At 29.5% G+C, this 15,905-nt stretch overlaps 1 protein-coding gene across 10 annotated transcripts in view; it reads right to left on the bottom strand.

The window, feature by feature from the left end:
* Amih (hyperpolarization-activated ion channel) overlaps positions 1 to 15,905 on the bottom strand; it is a 180,512-nt gene that overhangs the window by 138,836 nt on the left and 25,771 nt on the right. For 9 of the 10 annotated variants that reach the window (XM_026442017.1, XM_026442015.1, XM_026442018.1 and 6 more), the window contains exon 2: positions 3,335 to 3,418. The exons of the other annotated variant lie outside the window; for it this stretch is intronic. In XM_026442017.1, the coding sequence (XP_026297802.1) occupies positions 3,335 to 3,418 (84 nt within the window). The remainder of the gene's footprint in view (positions 1 to 3,334; positions 3,419 to 15,905) is intronic. 10 annotated transcript variants of the gene reach the window in all.

The following is a 15,905-nucleotide window of genomic DNA, read 5'->3' as shown; positions in this document are numbered from 1 at the left end:
CATCCTCGTCTCGTTTCTCTCTGTGGTTACGGGACGAATCGATAAATCAATAAAAATGTTCTCCCATTGCCCTGTTCCACAGACTCTCGATTACGAGGACAATGGGAGGGGGGAGAGAAGGGAATTAAACGTTGAGACGAATAACAGGCGAATTCCTGTTACGCGATGACGAGGAAGAAACGTGGCGCGCGAAAATGTTGAGTCAGATTTATAAATAAACCCCGTTATCAGATACCCGGCCACGGCTATTTTAAGGTATCGACCAATCAGTGTTAAGGTCAAGCGCGCCCACGATTTGTCGAGGACTATCAAAATTTATCCAGAGGGGTTGGATCCTTGGCTTTTCTCGCGATCGATTAAAATTGTGTAATTTGATTGATCGTGGAGGATAGGCGTGATATTTCACGCTTTGTTTGATTATGGGAAAATAATTTTTATTTAATGTTTAACATATTGTTTAAATAGTATAATAAGATTTATTTGGATCTTGTTTTTTTTCTTAAGAACTTTATAGTGTCGAGAAATTTACAAAAATTTAACGACAATTATTACGAATTAATTAAAATATTTAAAATTATTTATTATATTTTATTATATTATTTATTATTATATATATTATTATTAATTAATTATTATATTTAAAATTACATTAAATTCAGAGAAATAATAGGGTTAATTTAATAACTCATTATGTGGTTGATAAAAATCAAAAGATATAAATTTATCTCGTTTTTCTTATATTTTTCTTAATATCACGATAAATTATCTTTCTTATTCCATTCATATTTCCATTTATTTTGTGAAATTAGATGTTTATTTTTGAAAACGAAAATTCGATTCACTTAGAATCGTAAGTATTATAGAATTGAGAAAATTGAAAAGAAAATATACTTTCTAAAACAATTTTAAAAGAATTTTATCAAACTGTCGAAATTCTGATTGAAAAAGTATGAATTCTTACAATAATTCGAAAGTCACAAATTGCAAATAAAATTCGAATCGATGGTATATTTGAATTGAAAAATTTCGAAAATATCGCGAGAAGAAATTTCATTCGATATTCCCTGTAATTTGTGATCGAATGGTCCATAACGATTCCAAACTTTTGATCTGATTAATTTTAGTAAATGGGAGATAAAATTATCCATGTTACATCATCAATTCCATAAGCGCTTCTTTGCGTAACATCTATGTACACATATATGCAAATCGGATACAATTTCCGATGATATAACGATGAAATATTGAGACATAACCACTTATCCGCTCAGCAATACATTATTAGAGCATTGAATTAAATTAACATTTATTTTGTAAACATTCCGCCGAAAAGGAAATTAGGTATAAAATGGATTGAATTGTACGTTGGATTACAAGTGAATTTTTTTCTATGAAAGGGAAGAATTATACGAAACATTGCCATTTATTTATTTATTTTTATAATCGAAGAAAATTATTAAGATTATATTTCTTCAATATAATTAAAATATTTCTGATATCAATAACAATTATTATATGGAATCATCAAATTATGAAAAAAATAAAATAAATATATCGAATCACCAAACTAAATATTTTCACATTATTAATATTTATTTTATTATTTACATTATTATACACTTAACTTTAAAAATAATCATCCAACATCTGAATATCCCTTGACACAATTTCAAGTAAAATTCTCAAGATTAAATAAAAAAAAAAAAGAAAGAAAGAAAAAGAAATTTGCAAGAAAAGAATCCTATTCAATCGTAAAAATCTCACAGAAAATTTCCAAATAAATCGACAAACTTTGCTTCAAAAAAAAAAAAAATCATATATACAAAAATAGCAACATTCCATTTCGTACAAAAATTCACGAATTACGTAACCAATTCTAACGTTACCGATTCACTTCATGGTAACGTATTAATTACACCGTGTCAAAGTGACCCGGTTTTCAGGCTACTTTTACTTTTCATCAATCTTTCTCGCAGAGGCAGAACTCAGTGGATCGAGACACAGAACGGTTGGAAAGGTGGCGTGGATAGGAGATCGGTGGTGAAATAAATTTATCGAGGCGAAACGGGGGTGCAAGAAAGCAGACAGAACGCTGTGGACAAAGGAGGCGACCCCCTCGTGAAAATTGGAAACATGCCAGTGGCGCTATCGCGTGGAGGGTGGCGCAAGTTCGAAGGGGTGAGGGTGGCCAGGCAAGGGGTGACATCTAGTCTAGCGGGGCAAAATATTGACCGTAAAAATGGCGTCAAGCCGGGGCGAGTTATGCGAATGGAATTTCCATCCGAGGGAACGATGATGCGTGCCCTTTTGAAATTTCGTTTTCCAAGGAAAAAATAAATGGATGGATTCTTTTCGAAAGGGATATTCGATCGATGATACGATAAAAGTGAAATTCGTCGAATTTTTTTTCTTTTTTTTTTTTTTTTTACAGAAAATTGGACGGAATTGAAATTCGAGGAAGGACAATTGGCACGTGGATGATGGAGGAGTGGTTGTTGATTTTGAAGGAAAATTTGTGAGAGATGATTCGTGATGCATTGTTATATTGTATATTGATGTGTTGTTTTTATCGGATTCATATCTTTGTGATATCTTTTTAATAAAATGGTATTGATATGCGAGAGGAGAATGCCTTTCTGTAGATTTATCGTAGGGGAGGGAGAGACGTTTCTCTGATTATTGGGAATTTGGGAACGAATGCAAATGTAAGAGATAACGTTTTCAAAATTTGATTCGTATGGAATATTATTTTTATAAAATATATATATTATTGGTAATAATTAACCATTGATGTTAAATTATCATAATATATTTAAAGAGTAATAATTCTATTACTTTTATTGAGTTGAATTATTAATTATATTCCTTAAAAAGCAGATTTACTGATATTATTCTCGTTATTTTAATATTTGTAATTATTTATAATATTATTAAAAAGTTATAATTTTTAATAAGCATTTTCAACAGTATCAGACCTATAAAAATTTATTGCAATTCTAACAAAAAACATTCTCACGTCTTTGTACAAAATCAAGAAATTAATTCATCGTAATACTTTTAAACCTGTTAGTTTAGAACTTTGACTATTTTAACACGAATTTATTTTTTTTATTTTGCACCTAGTTTATTGCAGAAGAAATACTCCCATGCTCCTCCTGAGTCAAAACCTTGCAAAATATTCTACGCACGTATTAGATCTCCATTCCGCGATATTTCGTTTTGAAATTTTTCCCGCCCGATGATAAAGCCGAATAGCGATTTAAAACGACTGAACTACTTGATTGAACAAATGCTGGAGCAAGCAACTTTTCAAAGTAACTTTGTTTGGACTTACAAGGAAAATGGCCAGGAGGTTTCGAGCTTCTGTGACGGACGCTTTTCGTGTTTCGCGGCATGTCGGTTCTCATTTCCATGGCAACTGTATAAAAGGGAAAGAAAAGTTTAGAATTAATTCGTCACGTTCCACGTAAACACACAGATTTTTGCAGCTTATCCATCTAGCGCGTTTTCCCGTGTTTACCTCGGATTTTTTTTTTTTTTTTTCGTAACATCCGCGAAAACAACCGTGACCCAGATCGATTAGTTTCTTTTTTTTTTTTTTAATTTTTACACAATTTCAACAAATATCATTTATCATTATCGCTTTGTTAAACGAACGTTAATTCTCTTTTTTTCCCTAAAATGAAAATTATAAATGTGATACACGATTGAGAAAAATGGAAGAGAAAAGAAATTTTTTCTTCGCAAAAGAAAAGATGAGTTTAGTATCCGATCTTTGAGTTATCGTTTTGTTTTGATTCGGTTATTGTATCGCTTTTATTAAACCACTCATATCGGGATTCTGTTGCAAATAAAGCAAGGAATTTAAATTTCATGACCGCAGATTAAGATACTAGAGATTTTTGTTTTTATTAATAATATCGCGAGCTTTAAAGAAAATAATAGGTGTTATTGGTTTTATATATACATAGTTTTTAAGTATAAATGTTGTATTTGTATATGTTTATTTTTTACAAATTTATAATATATTTGATACGTATATTTGTTCACGTGTCAATGGAAAATTATTGGGATATGTATGTAGAATCGTTTTAAAGATAAATATGAGTTAGTATTTTTAAATATTTTTTTAACAAATATATTAGTTGAACGATCCTTTTGATGTTATAGAATTTTGATATTTTATGGTTTGTTGGTATGTAAATACAGAGAAATTTTTTTTATATATTAATAATAATAAAAGTAACAATGATAAAAATAGTAATCATTTTATCAATAGTTTTGTTTTTTATTTGACGTTCTTAGATATGAAAGATGAGTTGGCATAATGATTAAATTAAAGTCAAATTTATTTTTGCGTTATTTAACATTTAATTTTCGAAAAAAACGAACTGGAATTCTATAATACCATCATATATGAGAAATTATTGCAATGAAATATTTTTTACTTATTATATAATTTCATTTTCAAAGTTCAATTTTTATTATTTTTCGTGTAAGATATAATTTTTAAAGTTACTCAAAGGACCAAAAAAATTTAATTCTTGTCTACTTCATAATATTTTTTTCCTTATAACTAGAAATTATTTTAAAAAATTTAAACTTTTTAAGAGTTTAAAAAATTATTTTAATTTATTTTAAAAAAAATTCTTTTGAAAATCTTAGTTTTTGAATGATATGGATTATGGTATGATAATTTTTTAAAACTTGTTTCAAATTGCACATAACTTAATCAAAATCCGACAAATACAAAAATTTAAGATCTCGATTTGAAAGACGCAATAAGAAAAGGATTGAAAAAAGGAAATAAGAACAAATCGCAAAAAACTCTATACTTATAGAGGACACAATTTCTCGAAAACACGTGTCACCCGATCGCGGCTCGAGCTATCGATTTCTTTGGCGCACATGCTGTTCATTGTGATCGTTCCAGAACGAATAATCTAGAAGAAACTCTGAAAGCAACTACCTTCGAACGGAGAACCAATAAGAATGAAACCTACATATTTGCAGACGATAAATTCGTCAATCGATACAAAATAAAGATCTAATAAACCTGATAAGATCTAGTAAACCTGATAGATAAATCTTTATGAAAGAAAATACAATGAAAGAAGAGAAAACGATAGTTTTTATTATAGTTATGTGTGAATTTATAAAGAAAAAATTATTTTTTCTCAAACTTTTATACCCGTTATATTGAAATTATTTTATGTCCAACTAAAAATTTTACATTTTCACTTTTCTCCTTGTTAAAGAAAAAAAGTTTAATTCATTTTCTTTTTATATCTACCTCATATTATAATATCACATTAACGTTCTCATATTATTCATATTCATATTCATATTTGTATTTTGAATTACATTTTTGAAAAACTGCCAAAAGTCGCACTTATTTTTAATTAAAATTTCACGTATTATTATATTTGCGCCAAAATTTTTCATCAAAGCTAATCACGAGAAACCAAGAGAAACAAATTGTTTCATTCTCGCGTATTTATTTCGATCCTCCTTTTTACTTTTTTCTAAAAAATAAAGAGTTTTAATGTTCCTGCAAAAAGATCGTAGAAAGGGAAAATTTCCATGCAGTAATAGTAAATTCTAAAATCGCAATCCCTCCAAGAAGACATCACGGTTCGACGAACGGAAACGCGAAGAACATCGCAGTTTCCGTCGAGGAGAGACGCGTGAGTATGTGCATCAAGGGAATGAGAGGGAAGAGAGGAGCATGTACGTTTAAATAATTCATTAGAGAGAAGATTTGCATGGTGGATGTAATGGTGAGATGATGGACGAAGGAGGGGGGAGTAAATGAATTAAGCGCACGGTTGAGGAATACCGAGGAAAGAACGTTGGATGAAACATGTGGCGGGATGCATAGACGAGTGGTGGTAAATAGAATCGAACAGTTTGTTCCTGGATAAGTGGGCGTGCGCGTTGACATATTTTTGGAACACCGGTACGAGAGCCAAAGAGAAGAAATATTGTGCGTGAAATGGATATGTATAAACGTGCCAGGAGCGATTTTTGTTGGGAATTTTTACCGAATAAAAATATGATACTTTTTTTTTTTTTTCGAGATGTTGAGAAGTTAAAATCGTTTAACGTATCACAAATTTTAATCTATCGTAAATTTCGTGTTTCTAAACTTCTAAATTTTTAAGTTTCAAATTGAATTTCTTTTACTAATTGAAAAATTAAATTATTCTTTGACAATTGTTAATGAATTCTATAATTATTAATTGCATCATGATATAGATATTGAAAGAAATGATTAAAAATCAATAAAGTTAATTTTCAAAATACTATTTTTTTCGATTTTCTAATTAATGATTATTGTTTGTATATTTTATTATATTTTTGATTTGGTATTTTTATTGTATGATATATTTTTTATGCAGTCTCATAGCTCGATATTCGTTTTAAAATCATCTTTCTTAATTTTTTAATTTGTGTTATAGCAAATCAGCGATACGTTCTCTTATTGTTTTAAATTTTAATGAATTTGTAAAAGTCGCATAGCACACATAACACGTACTTTTATCACCTAAAATGTATCCACGTATACAGATTGAATAGAATCAACCCCTGTATGGAAGAAAGTTAGACAGAATTCATACGGATGTGCACCGCTGTTTTAAGCTTGTCAGACTGAAAATTATAACAGGATGTCCCAAAACGTTTTCCTTCGCGTGAAATGGTATTCGACCCAGAAAAACGGACCTGAAATGAAACGAGTTCTCTTTTTTCTTTTTTTTCTTTTTTTTTTTTTTTTCAAAGAGCTTATCGCTTGGAACGGTGATTTGTGAATATTCTTTTCAGGTAAATATTTTTTTTTTTTTTTTGCTAATCTTTCTATTAACCATCAAATTTTTTTTAATAATTGGTTCAAAATTCATTCTGAAATTTTAATCGCTTTTTTAAATATAATCCTTTATCCTCGGATACATTTTCCATTTAATATTTTCAAAGTTAATATGGAAATATTTTAAACGATTTTAAATATAGATAAAATTTCTTCAAAATTGTTAAATACGAGTTAAGATATTTTTCATTTTAATAATATAGGATAAATGATATATATAATATGAATTTATTTTCTATTAAAGAAAAAACGTGATATTTTTTCATTTCAATTATAAAAATTAACAATAAAACATTGGTGATCCAAATTTCAAGACTCACGAGATGAGTATAATTAGCACATCTAATTTATAAGTTCATATTTAAAAATTATTTAATTTTCAGATATGTTATAAATTATTAATTTCATTATTAATTTCTTAATATCCTAAAACTTTTTATTTATCTTCTAGTTAATTCGCATAATCGATTAATCATAAAAAAATTTAAGAGCTGTCAATTTGACAATTTTTATACTTATACTTAAAATACTTAAAAGACAAGACATCCTATATATGAATAATTTATCTTATCCAATTGCACATTTTATAAAAAAAAATCTGACACTTGTCATTCTATTATTTCATTCCATTTTATATTCTGATCATTCTACTAGTATTCTAATATTCTAGTATTCCATTCTATAGTTTTACGATGATAGTTTCAGCGTTAAAATCGGACACCCTGTGCATAAACGATCTATCTTATCCATATCCGACTGGACATTCCCGGTATTAGTCACGTGTTCCAGCGACGTGGACACTGTTTCGGGGGTGTGCGCCCTCCGTGGCTCGGTATCGACCGTGCCACCATGGGTCTGAGATGGGGACTGCATCTTGCCAACCCCGAAATGTTTTCAACCCCGTTTCCGAACCAAGACGTCGACCACCCACCCACCCTGGAAATATAGTTCGAGTCGAGAAGTGTGTATTTGAAATCGTTGATTTATTCGTCGGCCAAGTGTACCCTGTCGCAAGGGCGTGGATTTCTCTGCTTTCTGAAAAACATCACGATTCACGAGAGACGAGGTCGGATGCGCCAGTTGGAACAATTGTGATAGATGCGAGATTCGCGTTTGTTTTTTTCCTTCTTTCTTTTTCTTTTCTTTTTTTTTTTTTTTTTTTTATTCAGAAGAAAGAAGTTGGGCGTTCGTTGATTTACACAGAGGCTGAGTACAAATTGTGTATTGGGGAACAGGAACGAAGTTCTGATGGAATTTGTTGGATAGTTTATTCACGTTTAGATTATTTAAAAAATTGGAGAATGGAATTTGATATTGGAATTTTCTAAAAAATTTTCCTGCTTGATCGTGTTAATGATTATACACGTAAAATAAAATTGATAGAAATATCTCGAGTAGGTGTGAAGATATTAAATTATCAAATTACATTTTCATACTAATGTTGGAATGATCAATATTTAAAGAAGAGTCACTGAACAATCAGAATGATCACAATTTCAAATTATTAATTAAAATATATTTCTATTATCAAAATAATAAATATAATAAAATTATCCTGTAATTTTTTAATTTTCTAACAAAAACTATTTTCTATTAATACAAAAAAAGAGATATATAGATAGAATATAACATCTCAGGCACTCTTACATATAAGTCATACATCTGCCTAAAATAATCCTCAGCATCCACCATCAGTAGCCATCCTTTCAAAACCATCTCGACTTCCACTAAACTAAGAGACAATACCCATCATTCATCGCTATCCTCCAATAAATTCCGAGGACAGGGGTGCACACCTCGAATGCCCGAAGAAATAATTCAGAGTGCACACCGGGACTGGACATACAGTGTACAAATCGAAGAGAGCTTCATTGTCTGGCTCAGAGGGCGCTTGACCTTCCGCAAAGGTATCGAGCACCTGCTTCTTTCCTTTCACTCGAATTTTTTCCGTACACGATAGTGCTCGTTGTAATCATATGAAAGGGGAGAAAAAAAAAGGGAAAGAAAGAAAGAGGAGAGAAGAAGCGAGTACAATCTATTTCACAATAACCGCCTCCTCGGATATTAGATATTGTCGCCATAACACAGCCACACCGATTGATCTCGATCGCGTGCCAGTCTCGTTCACACAGCTTATACACACACGCACACGAGTGTTGTGTGCCACACAGGCGCTGTGTGCATGTGTCACAGGGTAGTAACCACCCCCGACCACCAGTTCTCACCAGCCACCACGGTTGCCACCACCTCGTACGAGGTCGAGCGCCCTTTCGAAATTTGCCGATGGCCAAAGGAGGCCTCGAGCACTGCTTGGCTGACCTCGAATCCGAGATTCTTATCTTTGAACCGAAAGCTCCGGGAAAGACACCGTTTATCGAACGACAGTACTACTCACGGCCGTCCACGGCCGGTTTTCAATAGGTAGTGAACCTAGCTGGTATCTCCTCTGTGGCCCAGAAACCGATTCACAATGAAAATTCTGAAATATAAATATGCCGCCTTTGGCCTCGAGCACAATCGACCTCCACTCGAGCCGGCACCGTGCTACGTCGCGACGATCTCTATCTACGTGTGACGATCGGGAGGAACCGGCCGGATCTGACGGTTCTGATCGAAGAAATGGGATTGGAAGAATGGAGGGGGTGGAGAAATAGAATTGAAGAGCTTCCGTGAATTTTCGAATAATTTTGCCTCGCCTCGCTTTCGAGTAATTATATACCTGAGGGTGGTGAGACTTCTGTCTTTTTCTCGTACCTATAGAATAACCCAAGACTTGTTTGTCGATGGAATTGGAGAAACGATGGTGAAATTATTCAGATTTTTGTTAGTTTAATGCACACGATAAATTTATTCTGATAAAGTGTGGTAGGGAAATGTATGTATATAAATGAATTGTTATTATTATTAGGAAGGACAAGAAACATCATACGTGTTAAAATATCGTTATTAGATTCAAAAATAAATTAGGATAAATATGAATTTATGATTTGATCAATTTTTAACGTGAGAATCATTTGAACGAATGTTTCCTCTTTCTTTGATTACGTTTACTGAAACCTGTTACCGTTAATTCGTGCTATTTCTATAGTATTTATTTCTGTGTTATTATATTACATTTTAAAACAAATAAAATTTTATCACAGGAGAGCGAGGATAATAATTTGGATAGAAAAATACAGGAATGAAAAGAATTGTCGAATATTTTGTGGTTTTAAAATGAAACGAATTCGCTGAAAGAGTGAGATTTATAATACGAGAAAATAATATATTTTATAGAAGGATCTCATAATTATCTCGAAATGACTTTATTAGCAATATCTTTCGCATTCGAGTTCAGGTTTATAGAATTTAAAATCACGATATATTTAAAGAATTATTCATAATAATTTATATATTATAAAATACACGAACTCGTAACGTGTATTTAATTCTATAATACGGAAATAAATATCGAATGAAATAAATAAATTATTTGTTGCCATAATATATAGAAATAAAAAAACCAACGAATTCGTGCGTTTTAATCCACTTAATTGCCAATTCTTTTTACAAAATTTTTATGTAATTCCATAAATTTTAATTGACTTTCAATAAAATTAAATAAAAAATAAAAACAGCAATTAAATAAAAAGAAAAAATATCTTTTTGGAAATCTCTATCTATCAACGATATCATATTAATAAAATTACTTTAAAAATATCTAAAAATTGATGATTTCCAAATAAAAAAAATTTCATTACAAAATCTCTACTCTCAAATTGAAATTAATTGTAGCATTTGTCAATCAACCACGAGTCTAATATCTAAAATATTCGGAACGAATTTCCTTCGAGAAATGGAAAATATATAAATGGAAGATAAGAATTGAAGAAAAAGAAACTAATATTCTGAAATAGAAATTTTTATTCGAGAATTTGTAATAGGAAGGGAAGGATCGAGAGATTGGACAGAGCCAAGAAATTCTGATATGACAAAGGTTAATCCCATCCGTTCCCGGCCATTTGTTCGAGCTAATTTTTCAGCCGTGAGGATACAATCGATGGGAATAAGACGAAATATTTATCAGAAAATGAATATCGTGCTCGAGCACCTGGTTCTCGATTGATTGATTATCGCGATAACTTCGAGCAATTTAACGAAATAACTTGTGCCGTTAAGTACACATAGATGGCGTTAAAATATCACTTCTGTGTCATTTGAATAATATCGCGTCTTTATGCTCGATAAATTGAACCCTGAATCGATGAATTCTGTTATTCTTTTGATAATTACGCGTTAAGTGTATTGTTGATCGATAATTTTGCTAATCGTGATTCGTATTTAATGAGATATAATAGTTAAAAATCAATGAAATATCGTAGGATTTCTGTTTATACACATTATTATTTAATAAAGATTAGCTTTTATAGAATATTTATATTCTTCATATTGTATTAAAATTTCATATAAGATTGTTTTTTTTTTATAATTAAAATAATTTGATTTTTATATATCAAAAAATCTTTAAAAAATTTCTATTTCTCTATTTTTATATCATTGATTTAATTAACAAGATTAAGAAATCATTTAAGCAAAAATCATTTTCATAAAAAAACATGAAATAAATAATTGTATAAGAATTTAATTTTTTAAAATCTTATATATTTATCGTAAAATTTCAAATATTTAAGAATAATATTAATTTAACAAAAATCTTTGAATACTTATTGTAACTCAAATAAGGGATCATAAAAGATATTATTGTCGAAAAATATTTTTAGAACAGTATATTAAACATTTGTAGAAATTCTTATTTAATTTCGAATTCGATTTAAGCTTCTTAAACTAGACCAATATATTGTCCCTTGTACATATTTCACAAAGCACAATTTCCGCCCACTTGAAAGTTAATGAAACGAGTTGTTCAGTGATATGAAATACCCCGATCTTTGGATAAAAAGAATCCATTGAATCGACTCGATTCACGCTTCCACTTTCTCGATGACCTACAATCATCACCGCAGTTTGATATCACTATCATTTCGACGAATCATTCATTGGAATTAATTTCTCACAAAGATATTTTAGAACGAAATCTTTTTGTTCCCATCGCTCTCAATAATTTCTGCTCTTTGTTCAACATCTTTTTTTTTTGAAGTTTAAAAAAATTTTAATTATCTCACGTAATTATTATTGACTTTATACTTATATTTTTTGGAATGTTTAATATTTATTCTCTACAAAAGTTATTTAATCTTATGACGAAAAGTTCTTGCGTTATATAAATGATAAATAAACAAATAAAAGAATGATTTAAATATTTTCAGACTTAAAAATACTGAATTTTTAAATAATTAAAGATACTAAATTTAAAATTATTATTATTAAAATTATAGAATTGCGTAAATTATATATCACTTACAATGTTCAATATTTTTTAATTTCTAAAAGAAAATTTTTTCATATATAAATTTTCCATAAATATTTTAAATTAATTTTTCAAGCTCTCTTGCTGATAAGATGAAAAAAAAAATTGAAAAAAAAATCTGAGCACTAAATTGTTCAAATAAAAATAGTTTAATTATTCATTTATAAAATATAAAAATAAACTTTTGATAATTAGGATAATAATCTTAAAATATTTCTTACGTGTTAAAATCTTAGTGAAACATGTAATCAGGTGCAAGATAAGTCAGGGTTAACTTTGTGGCATATGGCAGTCTAGGTCCATACGAGGTCTAGGTCAAGACTAAGGTAAAATTGTGATGGAACTAGATTATAATGCTCGTTAGTTGAAATTAGATCCAAGGTGTTCTAATTTCGCTATATGTTGACTCTCGATTAAATCTGTATTTAATTTCTCCGGATTTTTCCTATCGGTCAAATTACGCGTAACGAAGCTCATAACAACGATGAAAACACCGAATTTAATAAAACTTACAAAAATTGTAAATTATCCATACACCTCAGATGTGTATTAATATCATCAATCACATCATATTACAATTAATTAAACCAAATGTCAACTCGACTAACCTGGAATCTAGACATAACTAAGTTATGAGGCGTAAATCTACTTAATAACGAAGTTACGTCTAAAATATATATGAATAAAAATTTACACATTCTTTTATTTCGATATTTAAATTAATTCAATGAAAATTAATGTTATGTTAATTTGAAAATATTATTTTTTTTTTTTCTATTTGTGAACTGATATTAAATTTTGATAATTTTAAACTATGGGAAATAAATTAATATTTTCAATAAATAATTATGCAGCGTTATTAAATAATTTTTGATCGATAAATGAGTGAATATTTTAAATTATGAAGTATATAATTTATTTATAAATAAAAAGTTTCAAATTATATAGAAACTGTTTTCCGAAAATGACTTTACAACATTTTCGTAATAAACAATTTATTGAATATTTTATGTTTTAAATTATTTTGAATATACTATAAAACGTTAAATTTCTAACATTATAATTAATGAAATCCTATTTTCTGCTAATTTTATAAATTTTGAATAAATTGTTTTTATTTTTTTTTTATTTTTTTTTGACTAAAAAATAATAAAAAATATAAAATGCTTTGGAGATATTTCGAATTAAGAACTTACATTTCCACTAAAAAAAAAAAAAAAAAGAAAAAGAAGAAGAAAAGAAACAAAATACAAAATCTCACAGAAAAATACTTATTTTATTGGTTGAATTAAAACGTTATATAGATTCAAAACCCAAATTTTTTGCAAAATGGAAAAAAAAGAGGAAGAAAAAAAATATTAAAAAAAAATCCGTCACAAAAAATACCTATTTCGAGTCATCAATCAAAATGGCAAGCACGATATCCTTTCCACCATGAGTCCCTCGGACGGAAATTATAGTGGAAAATCATGAATAAATACTTCCCTGAAAGCGGCAGGGTTCAGAGAAACGCAATGTGTGGTGCACCGATGCCTCTTCTCTGTTTGTGCAATGGAGCTTTGCCTGTCTACACCGGTTACAGTGAGTATGGTGGAGCAATATGGTTCAATGGGCAATAAGTTCACTCGATGCCTCGGCCACATCGTGCGCCTATGTGTGTTCACCCTGTATACACGTGTATAGGTAATAATGATCTGATTAACGTGCACGCTCCTTTTATTGCAAATAAACCGACGCGGTGGAAAACAAAACGAGCAATCGAATCGACAGATTCGAGTGGAGTGGCTCGGCTAATCATCGAGCGAGCGTTCATCGTTGACAGCTAAAAAAAATGGCCAATTGCAAATGGTGCTTGATCACTGGTACGGTGTCTCCATAGTTTAGAATATCGATCTTGTCGTTTGGTAATTATATTTTAGAAATTATTGTATTTGGGAGTAATAATAAAAATAGGATTAATTGATATTCGAGGATAGAAATAAATTTTTCGATGAATTCGAAGTATAGAAATTGGATATGCTTCGCGAAAAATAGAAGATCAAAATAAATGAATTATCTTCCGATTTGTGTATTATTTTTTATTTTTAAATGATATTAAATTTAATGTCAAAATTATAATAACTGTAAAATAATTATGGATAAATGTTTCCATAAAAAAAAAACTAAAGAATACAATTTTTCTAAATATCCAAGATTGATGGATTTATATATCCATTATATATAGACATTATATATAGATAAATAAATAAAAGTAAAGATTACTTTAGAACGCAGAGTATATAAGAATAACAATTCTAAGAAAAGAGATTGCACTAGAAACGTCATACAAGCGTCTATATGTATCTAACTAAATCCTATCAGATTTTCAAATCCCCTATTTTATCCTGTTCATGGAAACTCGCATTTACCCTAAAATAAATCTCATCCTCAAGGTGTATAAAAGTTCCCCAAGTAATACTCTATCGTTTACCGAACATCGATTCTCGATTCGACGAGAAAAAATCTTCTGAAAATCGAGATCGAATTCGCGCTTCGAACATCCATCTCGAACATTTGAACCTCTTAATGTATTAAATACTAAAACCGGTGAGGTAATAAATCTTAAACTCTTCCTATCAAGCATGGATTTACTAGATATGAATATGTATATATATATATATTTGTTGAAAAAATAATGTAATTTAAAATATGCACTTATTGAATTATTGAGTTACAAAAAAACATAAAGAAAATTTATACTTTTGAATATTCCATCAAATTCTACAAGTGAATTTTTAATTTAGCATTTTGATTTGATATTTTCACTTTTTTTTTTTATTCAAAGTTGTTTGTTTGAAAATTGTAATTCTGAGATCGAATCAATTCGAATTCCGATATGAATATCATTTTTCCAACAAGTGTGCGATATTTGGAAGTAAAATTCTCCCGTTTTGTACTATCCAGAATATAAAATCTGGATAGTACGTTGAAAATAAATATAATTTTTATTGTCTGATAGTAATTTTATTTTTTATATAACATGCATTTATGAGAAATAGCTTTTCAAGAATTTTAATCTCAAATATATTCAAATATATTCACTTAAGAGTTCCATTTTAAACTTTTACAATTACTTGTACAACTACTAATATTACTTTTAATATTTTTGATAGGGATTTTTTGAAAGGGAACATTCTGTTACTATTACATTTACGACACGAACGTTCACTGAAACTATGCGCGTGGACCACAAATAATATAAAATTTGAATCAACGATAGAAACACTATCAATTACAGTTCGATAGAAAAAAAAAGGTTGCAGTCAATATAAAACAAAAAATATTTCCACCAATTTTTCCCCATTTGTACATCATAACTAAATAAATACATTCCCGAACGATGCAAAAAAAAAAAAAAAATACAAATATGAACAAGATTCAACAAAAAACACGTTTACACGTTTATTGGTTTCATTCGAGTGCTTGGACAAGTAGACAAAAGAGTAAGTCGCAAGTGAAGGCAGAATAAAAAGTGTATCTTACGCAACTAATGAGAAGTCAGAGTGAAATAATGAGAGAAAGAAAAAGAGAGGGAGAGAGAGAAAGACAATATCGCTTAAAACCGAGACAAAAGTCGTCTCGTTTTTATTCACT

This window comes from Apis mellifera, linkage group LG8 (genome assembly GCF_003254395.2).
Source record: "Apis mellifera strain DH4 linkage group LG8, Amel_HAv3.1, whole genome shotgun sequence".
NCBI classification, from domain to species: domain Eukaryota; kingdom Metazoa; phylum Arthropoda; class Insecta; order Hymenoptera; family Apidae; genus Apis; species Apis mellifera.
The sequence above is the reverse complement of the archived record's forward strand: the minus strand, read 5'-3'. Positions and strand labels throughout refer to the sequence as shown.